A 20,246-nucleotide genomic window follows, 5' to 3' on the forward strand; every position below is an offset into this window, starting at 1 on the left:
TAGGGGGTTTGAGGGAGATGATGAGCAAATGGAGGAGGAGAGGCAACGATAAGAGGTGGCAATGACAAGAGGTTAAAGGTTTGGAATGTTTGATTGAGTGAGAGAGAAAGCCAAGAGAGTAAAGGAGAAGATGAGAGAGAGAGAGAGAGAGTGAGTGAGAGAGAGAGAGAGAGAGACGTGAGTCAATAATTGATGGAGAGAGAAGCAATAAAATAATGATTTTTAACTTTACCTTGTAGCTAAAGTAAATTGGTATTGATACCACTTTACTGTAGTTATGTTGTTAAATATTTTAACTTTACCTCTACTTATGTTGCATGTTTTTGGTGTGGTTAATGCTAAAATAGCTTTTTAGCAATTTTAGCGCCACCAATACTGATGTTCTTACAGAGTTTGCAAAGCATAGGCTAGTAAAGTGAAGGAAATATGCATGTACGCAGCGAAAAATTAATAGATTTACTTCATTCGCAATTGATAACATGTACTATGTAAATTTCAGAATTCTAGAACAAAATTTCAGAATTCTAGAACAAGAGAGTGCACTTTAGTGCAGTGAAATTCAAAACAAGAATCAGAAGTACTCAAGAATACTTTTAATCTTTACTCCAGTTTTACTTTATGCCCAAGAAGTGTGGTCTCTCAATCAGTTTTCAAAGGGAGAATGATAGAGTGTTTCACTCTCACATACACACTATTTCACAATGATGTCTCTCTTTTTCATACATAAAAATTATGTATGTTTCTCTCCTTATAACTAATTATCTAATTGGGCTAGCCTTTTGAGTTAGCCTTTTGGGCCTTTTCATTTGGGTTTTAGTATGTGGCTTGGAGTGGGACCAATAAGACACTAGCTTCAATGGGCCTTGGGCTTTTCTGTCAACTCTTGACAAGTCCAAAGTTACCATTAACTATATTTAATACCACTATATAAATATAGTTGCACTCTAGGCCTTATTCATAAATTATATCCCAAGACTTTATTATATATGCAATCCCTTCATAGAATATTCGTAGCAATACAAAGTCATAAATATAGACTATCACTTTGTAAATTACATCTTATCCTTGAGTACCCCGTTTAATCATTTAAAGTTATTCATTATATATTATGAAATCCAATTTCATAAATATATACTTTAATAACTTCTTACCAAAGTGGTTAGGCTTAACTCTCTGAATAGCTGAACCCATTAAATTTATCTCAAGGGAATATTTTATATCTCCATTAAGAGATTATGAATTCCATCTTGAGAATATATGTTCCATCAACACTAAATGTGGCTGCCCAACATACTGAGGCTTTGACCGTTACTTTAGATCTCACTCCTGATATATCAAAGCAACCTACTCTTCATGATCAGATCCATTATTCTCTCAGGATTAAGAGTTCATGTATATAGAAGTCGTGAGTTTTATTATTTATTTGAGAGTTGTTAAGAGAATAATAAATCTCACAGTAGTCCAGTTCAATATGTCTTAACTCTTAAAACATATCAACATATCAACATATCAACTAGAAGTCTAAACTTCCATGATCAAGACAAATCATCTTAGTTGATATGTTATAGTCTTCGCAAATGAAATGCTCAATTTCATCACCATCTACGAACTATAATTCTAAGTTTACAAAGAACTTGTAATTTATATCTTCTGTGACTTTTCACATAAATCACATACTATGCATCTCATGGACTATATGATAATGTCCAATATTCATATTACTATTATTTTAGATTATAATAAAACAACTTTAACGATCACAATATTAAGTCATACACAATATCATACATAATGTCATACATAGCATCATACAATAGGATTTAAGTGAATTAATCTTAACAATCTCTCACTTGCCCTAAAGACTATTGTGCACTAATCTAACTCCCATCTCCTCCAAATGTGACTCAAAAGTCCTTTAGGACAAGGCTTTGGTAAAGGGATCTACTAGATTCTTTGCACTTTCAATTTTTGCTACTATTACATCTCCAGGAGCAATAATGTCTCGAATGATGTGGTACTTTCTCTCAATCTGCTTTCCTTTCTTGTGATTTCTTGGATCTTTGGATTGTGCAATCGCCCCATTATTGTTGCAAAACAATGTGATAGGAACTTGCTCCATTCTCATAACACTAAGATCAGAAAGGAATTTCTTGAGCCAAACAGCTTTCTTTGCCGCCTCACAAGTAGCAACATATTCAGCTTCCATGGTGGAGTCCGCAATACAAGATTGCTTTACACTCCTCCAAATTATGGCTCTAACTCCCAAGTTGAACACACAACCTGAAGTGGACTTTCTAAAATGAAGATCTGGTTGAAAATCTGAATCTGTATAGCCAATGGGAATCAAATCCTCACACCAGTAAATAAGCATATAATCTCTCGTTCTCCTAAGATACTTGAGAATATGTTTTATAACTTGCCAATGTTTTGGTCTTGGATTTGATTGATATTGGCTGACTATGCCAACTGAATAACAGATAGCTAGTCTAGTACAAAGCATGGCATACATGAGACTTCCCACTGCAGAAGCATAATGAACTTGTCTCATCATATTTTTTTTCCTCTTTAGTCTTAGGCCTTTGGTCATTAGACAGAGGAACTCTATGTCTAAAAGGAAGCAATTCTTTCTTGGAGTTTTGCATGCTAAACCGTTCTAGAACCTTATCTGTATATCCAGCTTATGATAAGCCTAACATCTTATTCTTGCAGTCTTGCCAAAGCTTGATCCCTAGAATAAAGTTAGTCTCACCCAAGTCCTTCATATCAAATTGGCTTGACAACCAAACATTTACTGATGAAATTACCCCTACATCATTCTCAATGAGTAGAATATCATCAACATAAAGTACTAGGAACATTACTACTTTGTCTCAATGTCTTTTGTACACACATAGTTCATCAAGATTTTGTTCAAAACCAAATGACTTGATTGCTTGATCAAATATGATGTTCCATGACCTAGATGCTTGCATAAGTCCATAAATGAACCTTTTTAACTTGCATACCATATGTTCTTGGTTCTTTGCTATGAAACCTTCCGGTTGCATCATATAGATTTCTTCTTCAAAATTGCCATTAGGAAATGCAGTCTTGACATCCATTTGTCAAATCTCATAATCATAATGAGCAGCAATGGATAAGAGAATTCTGATAGATTTAAGCATTGCTACTGGTGAAAAGGTTTCTTCATAATCAATACATTCTTTTTGTGTATACCATTTTGCCACTAGCCTTGTTTTAAAGGTTCAACCTTTCCATCTATCACTCTCTTTCTCTTGTAAAACCATTTGCAAACAACAGGTTTAACGTCGTTAGGCGCCTCTACAAGATTCCAAACTTGATTGGAATACATGAAATCTAATTCAGATTTCATAGCTTGGACCCAATGATGTGCATCTATATCATTCATTGCTTCATCATAAGTGTAAGGATCCGATTCAGCCTGTTCTGAGATAACTTCATAAGTTTCTCCCAAACCTATAAATTTTATAAGAGGCCTAACAATTCACCCACTATGACGAGGCACATGAGTACTAAACATCTCATGAGTAGTATCTTGTGATGTATCTAATACAGCCACATCATCCCTAGTTTCATCCATTGGTTGTTCAACTACAGGTTCTTTCATTTTAGCCAATACAACTCCACTTCTAGGAGTAAAATTATTTATGTAGTCATTTTTCAAGAATTTGGTATTTGTGCTAACAAACACTTTATTATCCTTATGACTATAGAATAAACCTCCAACAGTTCCTTTTGGATACCCTACAAAAAATTTCACTTTTGTTTTAGACTGTAACTTGTCAGACTTTCCTTTTAACACATGTGCTGAACAACCCCAAATATGGAGATGTCTCATACTAGTCTTGCGCACATTCCACAACTCTACAGGTGTTTTAGGAACAGACTTCGAAGGTACTAAATTCAGAAGATACATTGCAGTACTTAAGGCATATCCCCAAAAGGAAATTGTTAGAGTCGAATAACTCAACATGGATCTAACCATATCTAAAAGAGTCTTATTCCTTCTTTCTGCTACACCATTTTGTTGTGGAGTTCAAAGTATAGTCAACTGGGATATAATCCCATTTTTAGTCAAGTAATCCTTGAAATCCCCAAGGTATTCGCCACCTCGATCAGTTCGAATGACCTTTATGTGTTTACTTAACTGATTTTCAACTTCAGCCTTAAACTCTTTGAACTTTTCAAAGGTTTCGAACTTTTGTTTCATTAGGTACACATAACCAAATCTAGAGTAGTCATTAGTGAAAGTAATGAAATACTCATAGCCACCTCTTGCTTGGATTGACATAGGACCACATACATCTGAATGTACTAGTTCTAGCAACTCTTGGGCTCTTCTACCTTTTGCATTAAAAGGTCGTTTGGTCATTTTGTCCTCCAAACAAGATTCACAAACTAGAAAACCATTAAAGTCCATGGGCCCTAAGAGTCCATCTTTGATAAGTCTTTGAATTCTGTTTGAATTAATATGACCCAAACATAAGTGCCAAAGATATGCTTCACTAGTAGAAGGAAACTTTCTCTTTAATGATTTCACATATGAATTATTATCTAATTCAGAATTATATAATTCATGCTTATTAGGAGTTAAAATATAAAGACCATCCACAATATTGCCAGAACAGATAAACACTTTACCCTTATTTATTACAACATTGTCTTTAAGGATAACACAATATCATTGTTTACCTAAATAAGTTGCAGAAATCAAATTCCTACAAACATTAGGTACATATAGACAGTCTTCCAATATTAAAACCCTAGACTCAAAGCATAAATTAACAACTCCAATAACTACAACCGGAATCCTGCTCCCATCAGCCAATGTAAGAAACAATTCCCCTTCATTCAGCTTTCTAGTCTTTTGAAACCCCTACAAGAATTGCAGATATGATTAGTACAACCTGAATCCACATACCAGGAATCCGTGGGATTCTATACCAAATATATTTCAAGAAGAAATAAACTTTTCATATCCTTATTCTTGGTAGCTTTGAACTTTGGACAATTCCTCTTCCAATGTTCTTTCTTACCATAATAGAAACACTTTCCTTTAGTTTTCTTTCCTTTGTTGGCAACTCCTAAGGAAATTTGTTTACCATCTTGCTTAGTAAAGTCCTTCTTCTTCTTCTTCTTCTTCTTATTCTTCTTCTTACCCTTGCCTTTCGACTTAGGTTTAGAAGTAGAAGCTTCACCCATATTGGCTTCAACACTAGAAGTACCAAGGATGTCTTCTGCTGCTACGAACTCATTAATTAATTTAGACAATGAATAAATCTTTTTGTTCATATTATAATTGAGTCTGAATTTCTTGAATGATTTCGGTAGTGACTGGAGTATCATATCCACTTGGGATTCTCCATCAATATTGGCACTTAAAACCTCCAATGTATTCAGATCAGAGATCATTGTAAGACAGTGCTCCTTCACTAAACTACCTTCAGCCATTTTGGTATTATAAATCTGCTTCATGGTTTCTTGCCTTGTAGAGCGGCCTTGCCGAACGACCTTGCTCACCAAACATCTCCTTCAGACTTAGCATGATGTCTGAAGCTAGTTTTACGTCTTGCATTTGATACTTTAGAACATTTGAGATAGATGCTAGGATGTAGCACGTGGCAATTTCATTAGATTTTTGCCAACGATCATATCGTTGTTTTTCCTCAGAAGGAGCATCTAATGAAGGAAAGCTAGGACATGGTTGAGTAAGTACATATTTGTGTTCTTCAACTGTAAGAACAAGTCCAAATTTCTTTTCCAATCAACATAGTTGGATCTAGTCAATTTGTTTTGATTAAGAATAGTAACAAGTGGGTTAAATGATGCCATGATCAAATCTAAAAATAATAAATATGAATATAATAAGTAAACTGGACATTATTAATTTAGCATATAAACATATAGTATGGAACCTTAATAAAATCATAACATAATATATGCAATGACAACCCAATCCTATATTCAATATCCCTCAGCATAGAGTGAACATTAAATACTATGATTGATTGAGAATTATTCTCATTATTAGTGCTATCATGATAACTCTTATCAAACACTAATAATATGCCGTTTTACATTTAGCCTCTAAGTAACAATAATAAGAACTCAGCATAGAGGATACTATAATACTTAGTCTAGTGTATACCATTGTTTAGAATCATGTGTAGCCACATTTCATCCCTTTAACAGGTTTATTTTGTAGTACCATGATACAAAATACCCTCCGCATGGAATGTAAAGCTCAAGGCTAAGACAAGGTGTTTGATCAAACCACTATAAATCAGGAAATTTAATCTTGTAGGACCATGAAATAAATACTCTCCGCATGGAATGCTAAGCTTGAAGCAAAGAAAAAGTATATATTTCACACTTCTATGAACCAACAATGGAGGTTGTAAGATCCAACCCTTGTATCTCTCTCCCACTAGATGTTTTAAATTAAAGGTTTTTAATTTGTAAACAGGTGTAATCTAATCACACACAGCCTTGAACTTTATACATTTGAAAACACATAGAAAAAGTTCAAAATTTCCTTCAGTGACATTTTTGCAATTATCTCGTGACTAAGCTCTTCTCGCGAAAATGAATTAAGGCAAAAAAAAAAAAAATGAAAACACAAAAATCAGACAAAAACTTTTGCGACTGTATCGCGACTAGGGGTGTTCGCGGTGCGGTTTTGGACCATTTTTAGCACCGCACTTTGCGGTGCGGTTTGACTAAAACCATAACTGCACCGCACCTTATTTTTGGGGTTACATGTGCGGTGCGGTGCGGTGCGGTTCAAAGTTTAGCCAAAACCATAACTGCACCGCACCTCATTTTTGCGGTCACATATGCGGTGTGGTGTATAAGCTGCGGTTTGAATGATTTGAAGTTAGTACATTTTTCAAATTTTGGGCTTTTTTTACCCAACTCAAAACTAATTTTTCCCTTTTTTTTTTGTCCAAGTTTTAAACTATTGAGCTAGTTTTTCTTTATTTTGGATTGTCTTTCCTAATCAACACTTGCTAGGATTATCAAGACTTCTTTTTTTTAACTAGGGTTATTAAACTATTAAAAATATATTTAATATTAAAATTAATTAAATATATTAATATATAGAGAAGGTGCGGTGCAGTGCGGTTTGTGTGGTTTTCTTATTATAAAACTGCAAACCGCACTGCACCATGCGGTATGGTGCGGTGCGGTGCAAAATTATTTGCGGTGCGGTGCAGTTATACCATTTTGCGGGCGGTTTTGGTGCGGTTTATGCGGTTTGGTGAACACCCCTAATCGCGACTGTTTCGTGAGTAGAGCTTACCCACGAAAAATTGTGAAAACACAAAATTCAAACAGAATTTTTCACAACTATCTAGCAACTATTTCGCGAGTAAAGCTTACCCGCGAAAAACTCGTGTTTTCAGTTTTTAAAGGGAACATCTGAATAGTTTTCAACCGGTTTCCATGAACAAACAACCACCATATGAACATAATAGATGAAATTTGATATCAAAATTGAATTCCATTGATGCTATAGCCTTAAAGATCAATTTATCATGTAGAGTTTGTTTAGACCCCTTTAACACACAATTGGATTAACCTAGTTAACAAGCCAAGTTATTACTTAGTCCAAATTCCAGATCTAGGTTGACACAATCATATAATCATATCATGCAAAGCAGTGGAAAAATAAATAACACAATGATATGATGACCCAGGAAAACCAAACCGGTAAAAAACTTGGGGAGGATTTAACCTAGCTATCCTCAAGGTAAACCTGAATCCACTATGAAAGAATTGAAGTGTACAATAGTGATTTAGACTACTAACATCCTATTGTTACCCACCAGTAGAACTTACTGACACGACCACGTGCAAGCTCCGAGACCACGAACTTCTTCTTTCTTGGATTCTCTAGCAAGTACAAGCACCCCCGCTTGTGTATCTTTAAGCTCTTATGGTAGCAACTAAACAATCATCAAGCTCTCGAAGAAATCTCCTTCTTGATAATCCTAAGCTTGTGTGAAGGCAAGCACATCTCTGATCTCACAAGAGATTCACACAAACAGCAACATGACCAACCTCAAAAACGTGGCTAGGGTTTGCCTTTTATACCTAGGAAAAAACATAAAACCTTACATGTTATATAGGCTTAGGGCTATGTTGGAAAATCTGTAGAAAAACAATATGCACGACTTTCAATCAGTTGAGTCTAATTCTCGATCGATCGAGTCAGGTAGAAATGCACAATAACTCCTGCAGTTAACTCGATTACAACTTTACATAAATAACATACTTTGAGCAAGTCTAAAACACAACTAGACACCTGTTTTGATCATGGTTTCCCAACAATACATATTAGAGTTCTAATACATTAGTTCCTAAGAACTTAGAACCTAACATAACATATTTAAATTCAAATATGAACAACATCATAACATCAATATCAGTTTTTATCAAATCATAGTTTCAACAACCATGCAGAAAATTAAATACATATATAATCTTCTAACATCATGAAACTGTTATCTCTAATTCCAAAACTCACAAAACATGTTACACAGATTTGAATTGAAGACTGCTCTGATACCATTTAAAGAAAATATGCATGTACGCAACGGAAAATTAACGGATCTACTTTATTCGCAATTGATAACACGTACTATGTAAATTTCAAAATTCTAGAACAAAATTTAAGAATTCTAGAACAAGAAAGCGTACATTGATGTAGTGAAATTCAAAAAAAAAATCAGATTTACACGGGAATAATTTTAATCTTTACTCCAATTCCACTTTATGCCCAAGAAGTGTGGTCTCTCAATCAATTTCCAAAGGGAGAATGATAGAGTGCTTCACTCTCACATACACACCATTTCACAATGATGTCTTTCTTTTTCATACATAAAAATTATATATATTTCTCTCCTTATAACTGATTATCTAATTGGGCTAGCCTTTTGGGTCTTTCCAATTGGGTTTTAGTATGTGGCTTGAAATGGAACCAAAAGGGACCAATAAGACACTAGCTTTAATGGGCCTTAGGCTTTTCTGTCAACTCTTGACAAGTCCAACGTTACTATTAACTACATTTAATACCACTATATAAATATAGTTGCACTCTAGGTCTTATTTATAAATTATATCCCAAGACTTTATTATACATGCAACCCCTTCATAAAATATTCGTAGTAATACAAAGTCATGAATGTAGACTGCCACTTTGTAAATTACTACATCTTATCCTCGAGTACCTTGTTTAATCCTTTAAAGTTATTCATTATATATTATGAAATTCAATTTCATAAATATATACTTCAGTAACTTTTTACCAAAGTGGTTAGGTCTAACTCTCTTAATAACTGAACCTATTATCTTAAGGGAATATTTTATATTTTCATTAAGAGATTATGAATTCCATCTTGAGAATATATGTTCTATCAACACTAAATGTAGCTGCCCAACATACTGAGGATTTGACTATTACTTTAGATCTCACTCCTGATATATCAAAGCAACCTATACTTCATGATCAGATCTATTATCCTCTCAGGATTAAGAGTTCATGTAAATTGAAGTCGTGAGATTTATTATTCTTTTGACAGTCGTTAAGAGAATAATAAATCTCACAGCGGTCCAGTTCAATATGTTTTAACTCTTAAAACATATCAACATATCAACTAGAAGTCAACACTTTCATGATCAAGACAAATCATCTTAGTTGATTTGTTATAGTCTTCACAGATGAAATGCTCAATTTCATCACCTTTTACGAACTATAATTCTGAGTTTACAAAGAACTTGTAATTTATATCTTCTGTGACTTTTCACATAAATCACATACTATGCATCTCATGGACTATATGATAATGTCCAATATTCATGTTACCATTACTTTAGATTATAATAAAACAACTTTATCAATCACAATATTAAGTCATACACAATGTCATACATAATATCATACATAACATCATACAATAGGATTTAAGGGCACTAATCCTAACATAAAGAGTTTCGACTCTTTATATAAAATTGCTATTTTACCCTCTCAACTACCAAAAACAATCCTAGAAAGATATATAACCTTATTGCAATGAATCTTTTTTTAAAGACTACTTTAGCAAGTATGTAAAACTAAAATATTTTATTTTATTATCTTCTCTTTCTTCACACTCTCTCTCTCTCTCTCTCTCTCTCTCTCTCTCTCTCACACACACACACACACAATCTCTCTCTCTCTCTCTCTCTCTCTCTCTCTTTCTCAACCCATCTACCCCTATTATTATCACTCTTTTCTCCATCTTAGCTTCTCTCTTTCTCATCCATCTCTCTCATCTCCGCCTCCCTTTCATGTCTGCCACTCTATTTCTCATCGTAGCCTCTCTCTCCTCTGCTTCCCTTCACTCATCTCTACCTCCTTCTCTCTTCGCCTCCATCTCCTCTTATATTTGATTGTGGGTTTTTTGTGAGTTTGGATTTATGGGTTTTGTGGGTTTCATGGTGGATTTTTGTGTGATCGGATTTGGGTGTTTGTGGATTTTTTCAATGATGATGGTGGTGGTGTTTGGGCAATAGTGGTGGTTGTTGTGCTTTTTGTGGTAGTGGGTTGTGGTTCCGATTTGGTTTTTGTTTTGTTTTTTTATTTATTTGGGTTTGTGGTAATGGATTTGGCAGTGGTGGCTATTGATATTGGTGACGGCGGTGGTGTTGGATTTCAAGTAGTGGTGGTAGGTTGTGGGGTGGTGGCTACTATTGTTTAGTGAAGTTTTTTTTTTTTTTTTATTGGATTGATTTGTGGATGGGTATTGATTGTGGTGGTGGTGGTGGAGGTTGATTTTGATCTAGTTTTGAGTGGGGGTGGTGGTGGTGGTGATTTTGGTTGTTGTGGAGAGAGAGAGAGAGAGAGAGAGAGAGAAGAGAGAGGAGAGAGATGAGTGCTTTTTTATATGGGAAATGCTAATGGATTCTCTTAGAGCAATGGTTAACAATCTATTTAAAAAAAGTTTTTATGGGAAAAGAAAAAAAGTAATTAATATATTGACAGCTTTGTCCATTTCTCATGAAAGTGGTATCAAAACTTTTCTAAAATGGATTGTTAACCATTACCCTAAGGGCACCTGTTAACATGAGCCTTTTTTATAATTTATTGGGAAATGTTAACAAATTCCTTAAGGGCATTGGTTTATTAACAATTTTTAGAAATGTTTTTATGGGAAAATAATAAAACAATTAATGTTTTTTATATTCCCCATAAAATTTTTGTTAAAACTTTTCTAACATAGTTTATTAACAATTACTCTAAGGGCACATGTTAATATGATCCTTATTTGTTTTTGTAGTTTATATCGAAGTTTTAACAAATCAAGATAAGAATTTAGTCCATTTGGTCAACCTTATAGCTTGATTTGCTAGGCATTAATTTTCTTCTTGCCAAAAGTCCGACTTATTTCAGACGAAAATTTCATTGATTATTACTTGTATACAAAATTCAGGGATCATTAGATTGGAATAGGTCCCATGTTGACCCAACCAAGTGGCTGAGTATTAATGTATTACTAGGATGAAATTTAATTGATTATTACTTGTTTACAAAATTCAAGGATCATTAAATTAGAATAGGTCCCTTACAGACTCATCCAAGTGGCTGGGTATTAATGTATTATTAGGATGAAATTTTCATTGTGTACATTTTTTTTTCTGCATTTCATAATGATACGTTGTGGAAAGTGTGATCCAAGTCCAACATGCTTGAGAGTTGTAGTTCAGACCATGACCTAGAAGCTTTACTATTCAATACTTTGTTTGAAAAATTAAACACTCATTTGATGTAATAGGAGACAATGAAATTTGACGCCATATACAATGGGTTTAGTTCTAAATGTTGTGAAATTGCTGCAGGTACTAATTAAAAACTCTAGTATGATTAGTTGGCAAGTCATGTTCTTTAAGTGTGAAAAGTCTAGAGTGGAAAACTTTAATTTATATTCCTACAATAAATGTTTTGGAGAGAAAATTGTTAACCCCCTCATCCAATTGGGACCCGTCTATTTATACCCTAAGAAAAAAAGGTTTGATTTCCTTGAGTGTGATTTACTATCCCAATTAAATATGGACAAAACGTATAACTAATAGTAGTCCTTATCAAGTAACAAGATATTAGTAACTAGATGATCATGTAGTATGGAACCAGATGATCCCTCTTCCAACAAAAATATTACTAGATGAATTACTACTGCACATGATTTCCTAATAATCACCATTGTTTGAACGAACAAAAAATAATTGAGTAAGCAACTTGTAGCCGTCTGAATCCTTTTGTTGCAGAAAAGCATAAAAGTTTGAGTTTAGAATTCATATGATAGTATTTCAAAACTATGATTTGTCAAGATACCAATTGAATTTTTGATGTAGGTGGAGATCAAAGCTCATGATGATTGTTCTTTGTCATCAGGCTAAGATACCAAGTATCGAATCCCAAATCTCTTATTCGACAACAAGAATTGCCGCCTGTAGACGTAGGCATATTATCAAACGACGTAAATTCTATGTTTAATTTTCTTCTCTCTTCTTTAAACTAGCATAAGTAAATTTATTTTTACAACACTTTACTAGTTGACCTAACTAGAACTCACAATTTGTGATTGTAATTAGTGGTTTTTGATATTATGCAGTTGATTTTAGTAGTCATATGTGGGAATTTAAATTCGACTTGCTTTGGATGTTCTTGCAATTTGGAAAGTTTATTATTATCTATTGGGACAAAACTGATTTTGGCGATTTTAGAGTTATACTAGCGAACATTCATGAATTTTAATTAAATAATTAAATTACAGATAAATAATCACTTATTTAAAATAACTCAACTACCTAATTACTAGTGCATCAATACATACACATAGTCTTGCTTTAAAACTTTTTTTTATAATTTAATAATTGGAAGAGACGTGATCTTAACCCTAAATATCTCTTTTGGAAACACTATGAGATGCTAACCATTTGAATTACAAGACTCTTTGGTGACTCTTTGGCAATACAAAGGCTTCTCAATGGCAACAACCATGTAATGGCAACGTCAAACTAAATTTTAATGCTGCAATGTTTACAAAGGAGAAGACGACTGGGATTGGGACAATAATCAGAGACTCGAGGGGACAAACTATTGCAGCAATGAGCAAACGTGGGCCTGGAATCATGATTGCAACTACAGCTGAAGCAATGGCAGCAAGCAAGTGCACTGTGCAGAATACAATTAATTTACACAGGAGTTGGGATGTAGAAAGATTATCCTAGAGCAGGGAGATTCCAAAATCATTATAGATTCACTATATAGTCCACCGATTATTCCTTATGGGGACACATCACTGATGCAATAAAGCAGAACCTGAGAAGTTTCCATGAAGCCCAAGTTTCATGTGTTCGAAGAGACACTAATGCAGAAGTACACATCTTACCACAACTTGCTATACAGGTTACCTTACGGATAGGGAATTTTGGGTGAACAGCAACCCATCTCCTTTAATATCTTCTGAAACATCTTACCTAGTTTCTGTAATTCCTTCTTTGTTGAGCTAAATAAAAGTTAACATGTTTTCACTTCCCAAAATAAAAAAAACCAATCGTAACTAATTGATCATAATCACATGTGACCAACCTCAATTGCAAGAATACATATCAAACATTAAAATCTTGATTGAGCTATATCTTATAATCTGGTGGTCCAATTTAAGCATTCACTTTAATAAAATGATGATTTTGCCATTAGAATAGGGTTAAACGGAAGTTGCACAACGGTGTCTACGAGGCCTACTTAAATTTCTTCATGATGATTGATGAGGACAACCCTCATCTGGTCTTCAATAACAATTTATATGTGTTGATTTTTAGGATTTCAAACCAAAACTAGTTGATTTAGTGTGATTAGCAAAGGGACGATTTGTAAAATGAGTATCTAAAATAAGCAAATAACAATGTCTACACTTTGTGATGATCCATATTTTACTCTAAATTTTTATTTTTGAGAAAGCATATTATACTCTACTTGGTACTTCTTCTTATTCATCTTTTCTTCTGTTGCTTTTATTCTGAAAAAATAATTTTGACCTGTTGATTGATTTTAGTAGATTTAATCAAATTTGCACATTAACCAATTATGAATACCAAGTTATTTACAATAAATTACAACAGTAAACAAATCACAAATAATAAACCAAAGTGCGCTGTAGCACTCTCTAATTTCTTTCAATTGACTTTAGTGAGCCGTTATATGGTCCAATAAGTAAGGGCACAATTAACATGTCATTAGCCGACATAATAGGCTTGATTAGGAATCATGTTTTCTGAGTCTCAATTAGGTGAGCCTAATGGTTCGTTTGGATTAAGGAGGAGTAGAGTATGGTAGAGTAGATTTGACCTAAAATTAGCCAATTTTCAGCTAACTATCTACTCTACTCCCTTCCACTCCCTCTTCTTTCCCCCCTTAATCCAAACAGGCCCTAAGTTGAGAGATAATTGAGGGTTAGTCAAAATTTCCAAGAATGCCCTTTCTTGAGTTGAACTTTGGATCTTGTATTTGATGATAGGCCAAGAATGTATTGACCCCTTGTGATGAATTAATTGACTAATTAGCCAAGTCTGTTAATTAATCAAATTAACATGCAAACGCGTGGTAGCACAAAAAAATCACTAATTAACTAAAGAGTAGCGGAAAATAAATTGACACAATGATTTGTTTACGAATGGGGAAAACCAACACGACAAAAACCCCACCGAGTGATTTTAAGGTCACCACTTCCGAGAATTCACTGTTATCACAACAAGTGGTTACAAGTAAAAGAATCTCAGTACCTTATACCAACCTACAGTTGAACCCTTGCCCCAATACCCAATTGGACTTGTTCTGTAGTGACAATTTCTCATTTTCAATGCACAGCTCTCAGTACGTGATTAACCAATTGCGCGAATCCCAGTATGCAACTTCAATCACCAACTAAAAAAGAAGGTTGGCTGCAAAGTTCTTCTGTTCTTCAACACAAGAAGATCACGAATTTGCTTGGTCACAAAACCTTATGGTGTACAAAATACAGCAGCTTCTCAAGAACTAGGGCAAACTAGGTTTCCGGTCACACTTGATGAATTTTGCTCTTGTGCAATTGTGCTCTTTCCTGTGTAACCTAATACGGCCCTTAAAATAATCATTTTATATGTCTAGGGTTGTGAAAAAAGAAAGCCCAAACACATAATCATGGATTGGAGGAAAAACAAACTCGAAAATCTGAATTTCATAAACCTCAACAGATACCCTATCTGTCGAGCTGCTGTCGAGCCACGGCAAGCCACGGGCTGGAACAGCTCTTCAAGGTTCGATAGATGCTACCTGTCGAGCTAGTTGTCAAGCTTTAATGAACAATACTTTTCACATTTGAATCTTGGACAGACTTGCATGGCTTTAACATTTGGTCTTGAAACAAGATTTCTTGAAGTATTAAACACATCCTAGATCTACCCAATTACAAGTAAAGTGCATTTTGTCAAAGAATTAGCCAATTACATAAATAGTGACATACGTTCCTAACATTCAATCATATATGTCCTAACACTTGATATTTGACACAACTCAAAACAAGATACATTGTCATTGATTTGCCAAGCTAACCATACAAATTCCATAAGGCTCTTGGCATCACCCTTCATAATTCTCTTTTTTTTTTTTTTTTTTTGGGAAACTCCCTTAATTATTCTTTGTATTTTATTTTGTTTCATATTTAAAATTATTTTCAATTCTCTGGCTGCACCCATACAAAATCCTGAGATTATCTAAAACTCCAGCTGACTCAAATTCCTTCAAAATCAGTCCAAAGATGAGATAGAAACGAAGGCCAGCATTAGGTAATCTTTCTTCCATCAATATGGCCCTTGATTATATATTTTTGATTCTATTCAAACTATCAATTCTATTCTTCTTTCTTTATAATTATTAAGGATGCACAATTAGTCATAGAGCAAAAGATTTATTCAAGTTCCTAGAGCTGTGTATTAGTGTATGTTTCTATGAAAACCTTTCATTTTAAACAGTACTCCGCAATTTGACAATGGCATGAGTTGCGGGTGTTGTGTGGGCAGAGAGATTATGGTATCGTGGTGGTGTGTGAATGGCTGTGTTGTTTTCATTTCAGTGTGAGTATTGGTTTGTGGTGCAATGACAAAGTGAGAGGGAGTGTAAATGTGTGGTGGAAGAGGAGAGAAAGAAAGGGCCAATATCTAATGAAATTTATTTTCTTGTTTGGGGAAAGTAGAAATGGGTTGACATTAAAATTCATTTTGTTAATTTTTTTTTTTTAAACTTTTTAATCATTCCTCAATCGATCTTCATGCATATTTGCTTTACTATTGTTGCTAAATTTCCCGATTTGATGTTGTTAAAAGTCTCTCTGTACATATATTGATGATTTTTTTTTGTTAGGTTAATGGTGGAACGGGAAATGTGGGGTTCGAATTCTAAATATTGGGAATTCAAAGGGATGCCAGTACCAGTAGACTATCACTTAAATCCGTAATATAATTGTAATTAATTCTCTAAATATAAAACCACAACATAAGAAATAAAATTTTCTACTAATTATTTCAAAATGATTGAGCTAATAAAAGATACAAATTATTTCAAAATGAAACTACAACATATCCATGCACCATAAGAACATTAGCTAGTAACATGATTAGAATCTCACAACATTCTATCAAGTTTGTGCCAAAACACCCCAAGCCTGTACCCCATGCGATCTAGAGATTGAAAGTACATGATTCTCCATTTCCTGTTCATTAGTAAAGGACCCCAAACAACCCAAAATCCAACCACAAATCCAAGTGCCATACCTACATAAAACCAATCCACTTCACGCCCACCACTGCTCCCTTTGTCTTTAGTGTCAGGTTTGGCATAATTTATAGTGTAATTATCAGTAAGTGGAGGTCCATAGAGTTTGTTTCCAATAAAACCAGATGCGTTGAGGCTCTGTAGTTGAGTGCTTGAAGGGATTCTTCCAGATAAATTGTTCATTGACAAGTTCAACATACTCAAAAATGACAATTCTGACATGCTTGGAGGAATGTGACCTAAAAGTTGGTTTTCAGAGAAATCAAGAGATTCCAAGGATCCCATAACACCAATATTCTCAGGAATCCTTCCAGTCAAATTATTAAATGACAAATTCAATGATTGTAATCCTTGAAGACTAGTCACTTCTTTAGGGATCTCTCCTGATAAATTATTCTTTGAAAGGTCTATAGTTCTTAGTAGTCCCAGATTGGTGGTATACTCAAGAACTTGCCCTTTTATCACAAGATTTGCCCTTTCAAAATCCACGGAATCACCATCAACCACAAACAAGTCCTGTAAAATATTGTGAGGAGTTGAAGCCATGGCAGTCAAATTGTTAACACATCCAGGCATGCTTCCAAATAGCTTGTTATGTGAAAGGTCCAAGATTTGGAGTGAAGTTAGAGCACAAAGTTGTTTCGGTATGGAGCCTTGGAAATTGTTTGAGCGAAGGTTGAGAATAAGCAAGCTTGAAAGTCTTTGTCCTATCCATGAAGGTATGATTCCAAAAAACTTATTCTCACTGATATCAATAATCTCCAAATCAGTGCAATTTTTCAAAAAATGTAGTAATTCCCCGGAGATTTTGTTGTTGCTTAGGTGCAAAGACTTAAGAAGACTCAAACGTTCAATGGATGCTGGAATGCTACCAGTGAAATCATTATTTCCAAGACTTAAGACCAACAATTTTTGCCAATTCTCCCAACAATAACTTATATTTCCTGATAAACGATTTTTTCCAAGATTGAGAAGTTCCATTTGTTTGGGCTCATTCTTCTTATAACACAAAAAGTGAGAAATAGATCCAGACAATAAATTGTTAGATAGATCTAGAAAGCTCACGTTAGAGGATATAAGAGGTAACGAACCATTGAATGAATTAGAACTCATATCAATCACAGAAGAAGGATACAAAGTCACAGGGATATTTGGAATCTCTCCATAGAAATGATTGTGAGACAAGTTCAGATAATTGAACTGAGAGGACATATTCCAAAACAAAGGAGGAATTGCATCCTTAACATTTGTGTTGGATATATCCAAAGACCAAACTTGCTTTTGTGAACAAATCCATAAGGGAAAATTTGGCCCTAAAATCCACGATCCCAATCCTAAAATGACAACTTGAAAAGGAGGAATCCAATTGGGACTTACTTTTAACGTCAAACGGGTTGGAGTTGTGCTAAGTTCCTTTAATCTTCTTAAATTGGCAAAATGAGTTTCAGAGACTACTCCCTCCAACATATTCCCACCAATAAAAACGTACTCTAGTTTGGAGAGTCCTCCAAAACTTTGAGGAAGAGTTCCGTTAAATTGATTATTTGAAAGGTCTAAGAATCTCAAAGATGAAAGTTTTCCAATTGAAATTGGAATTGGGCCCCAAATTGAATTACCTTCCAAAGAAAGTTTAGTAAGATTTTGAAATTGCCCAAGTTCCTCAGTCAAATGACCAGATAGTTGAGCATCATACATTTCTAAGACCTCTAGTCCAGACGAAACACATCTTAATAAACCTTCTAAGATTTCTGATACCTCTTGACTCAATTTGTTGTCTGACAATCTTAGTTCCCTTAAATTGCAAACATTGCCCAAAGATCTTGGTACCTTTCCAACAAGTTGATTGCTTGTCAAGTCTATGCTAATGGCAGATGTTAGGTTTCGAATGGAACTAGAGATTTTACCATGCAAAAGATTCTTGCGGAGGTTGAGGAACTCAAGATGACTAAAACTATACAACCAACTGGGAATTGAAGAGGTGAAATTGTTGGCAGATAGATCAAGGTGCTTAAGAGAAGTCATGTTTTGCAACCCAATAGGGATTGGACCTTGAAAACCATTGGCAGATAGATTAAGAGCAACCAAATTTTGATAACCAAAGACCCATGATGGAATCAAAGCGTTTTCAAAGCTGTTAAAAGAAAGATCAAGGGTGGCGAGAGATGAAAAGTTAGAATTGGATGTTGGTGGGATGGAACCAAGGCTGCAATGTGATAACCACAACTCTGACAATGAAGTGATTTTGTTTGTCACCTGAAGCAAATCGGAGGCTTGGCTAAGGTCTACACCACTCAAATCTAGCACTTGTAGTAAAGGAAGACTAGAAAGCCATTGAAGGTTATTGACAGATAAAAAATTATAACCAAAGCCTCCAAGATTAAGATAGTGCAAATGTGAGAGATTTCCAATTTGAGGAGGTATTAATTCCCCAAATCCCGCACCAAAGAGATTAAGATATCTTAAACTCTTCATGGAACCGAGGAATTTAGGAATTGGAATTAGACCAAAATAATTGTAGCTCAAGTCCAAGTAAAACAAATGCTTCAAATCAAGTAGGGAAGGATTTATCTTACCACCAAACATTGACTTTGAATAAGATTGAATAGCAGCTTCATACTGGGGGTCAATTGAAAAGAATTCAAGCAAAGGAGCAGGAAAGCTTCTGAGATTGAGTTCTTGGACATGACCAGTAACATTGTTGCAGACAACTCCCTCCCACTGACAACAATCCCCATCACCAGCCCAAGAGGCAAGCCGGTTTAAAGGATCAGTAAGATCTTTCTTGAATCTGAGAAGGGCCTGTTGCTCACTTTGGATGCAATGAACCTCAGAGTTTCCATAGCAGAACTTAGGGTCAATAGCTGCCAAAGTGAGAAACACAAGGAAAAGGGTTAATGTAACGGCTCTTAATCTGAAGGAACCGTCCATGGTTATGCCAAAAACTATATGATTATGTAAATGCTACACTAATGGCATGGTAATTTATAGGAGGCGGATTTCTGTGCTTAGTTGATTTCTGCTTTCAGTTTTTTTAATGCTTAAAATGCTACCACATTATTTCCAACTCTAAGAATTGACGTAAAGTCTTGTGAATGTGAGGCCTCAATATTTTTGAAATGGTCAGATGAAACTTTATCCAAGCTGTTCTACTTGATAGTGATTTTTATGGTCAAATTCAATGAATATACTTGCAATAAATTTTTGTTCAATTTTTTTTTTTAAATTTCATTTCACGCCACCAATATGTAACATTGACCAAACTTCCAATTCCACTCATTTTAAAATTCCAATTGAATTTATGAATAGCTTAATTAATTAAAATCAAATGGTTGATTAATATAAAAATAGTCGAAGCAGAGTACTAAAGGTATTA

The 20,246-nt window shown here is 34.5% G+C and overlaps 1 protein-coding gene across 1 annotated transcript; it reads right to left on the bottom strand.

Moving 5' to 3' along the window:
* Nucleotides 1–16,595: 16,595 nt before the first annotated feature.
* Nucleotides 16,596–19,875, bottom strand: LOC142639225 (receptor-like protein EIX1). Its single transcript, XM_075813360.1, has one exon. The coding sequence runs from the start codon at nucleotides 19,799–19,801 to the stop codon at nucleotides 16,724–16,726; it is 3,078 nt and encodes a 1,025-aa protein (XP_075669475.1). The 5' UTR covers nucleotides 19,802–19,875; the 3' UTR covers nucleotides 16,596–16,723.
* Nucleotides 19,876–20,246: the final 371 nt, after the last annotated feature.

Source organism: Castanea sativa, chromosome 6 (genome assembly GCF_040712315.1).
Source record: "Castanea sativa cultivar Marrone di Chiusa Pesio chromosome 6, ASM4071231v1".
NCBI classification, from domain to species: domain Eukaryota; kingdom Viridiplantae; phylum Streptophyta; class Magnoliopsida; order Fagales; family Fagaceae; genus Castanea; species Castanea sativa.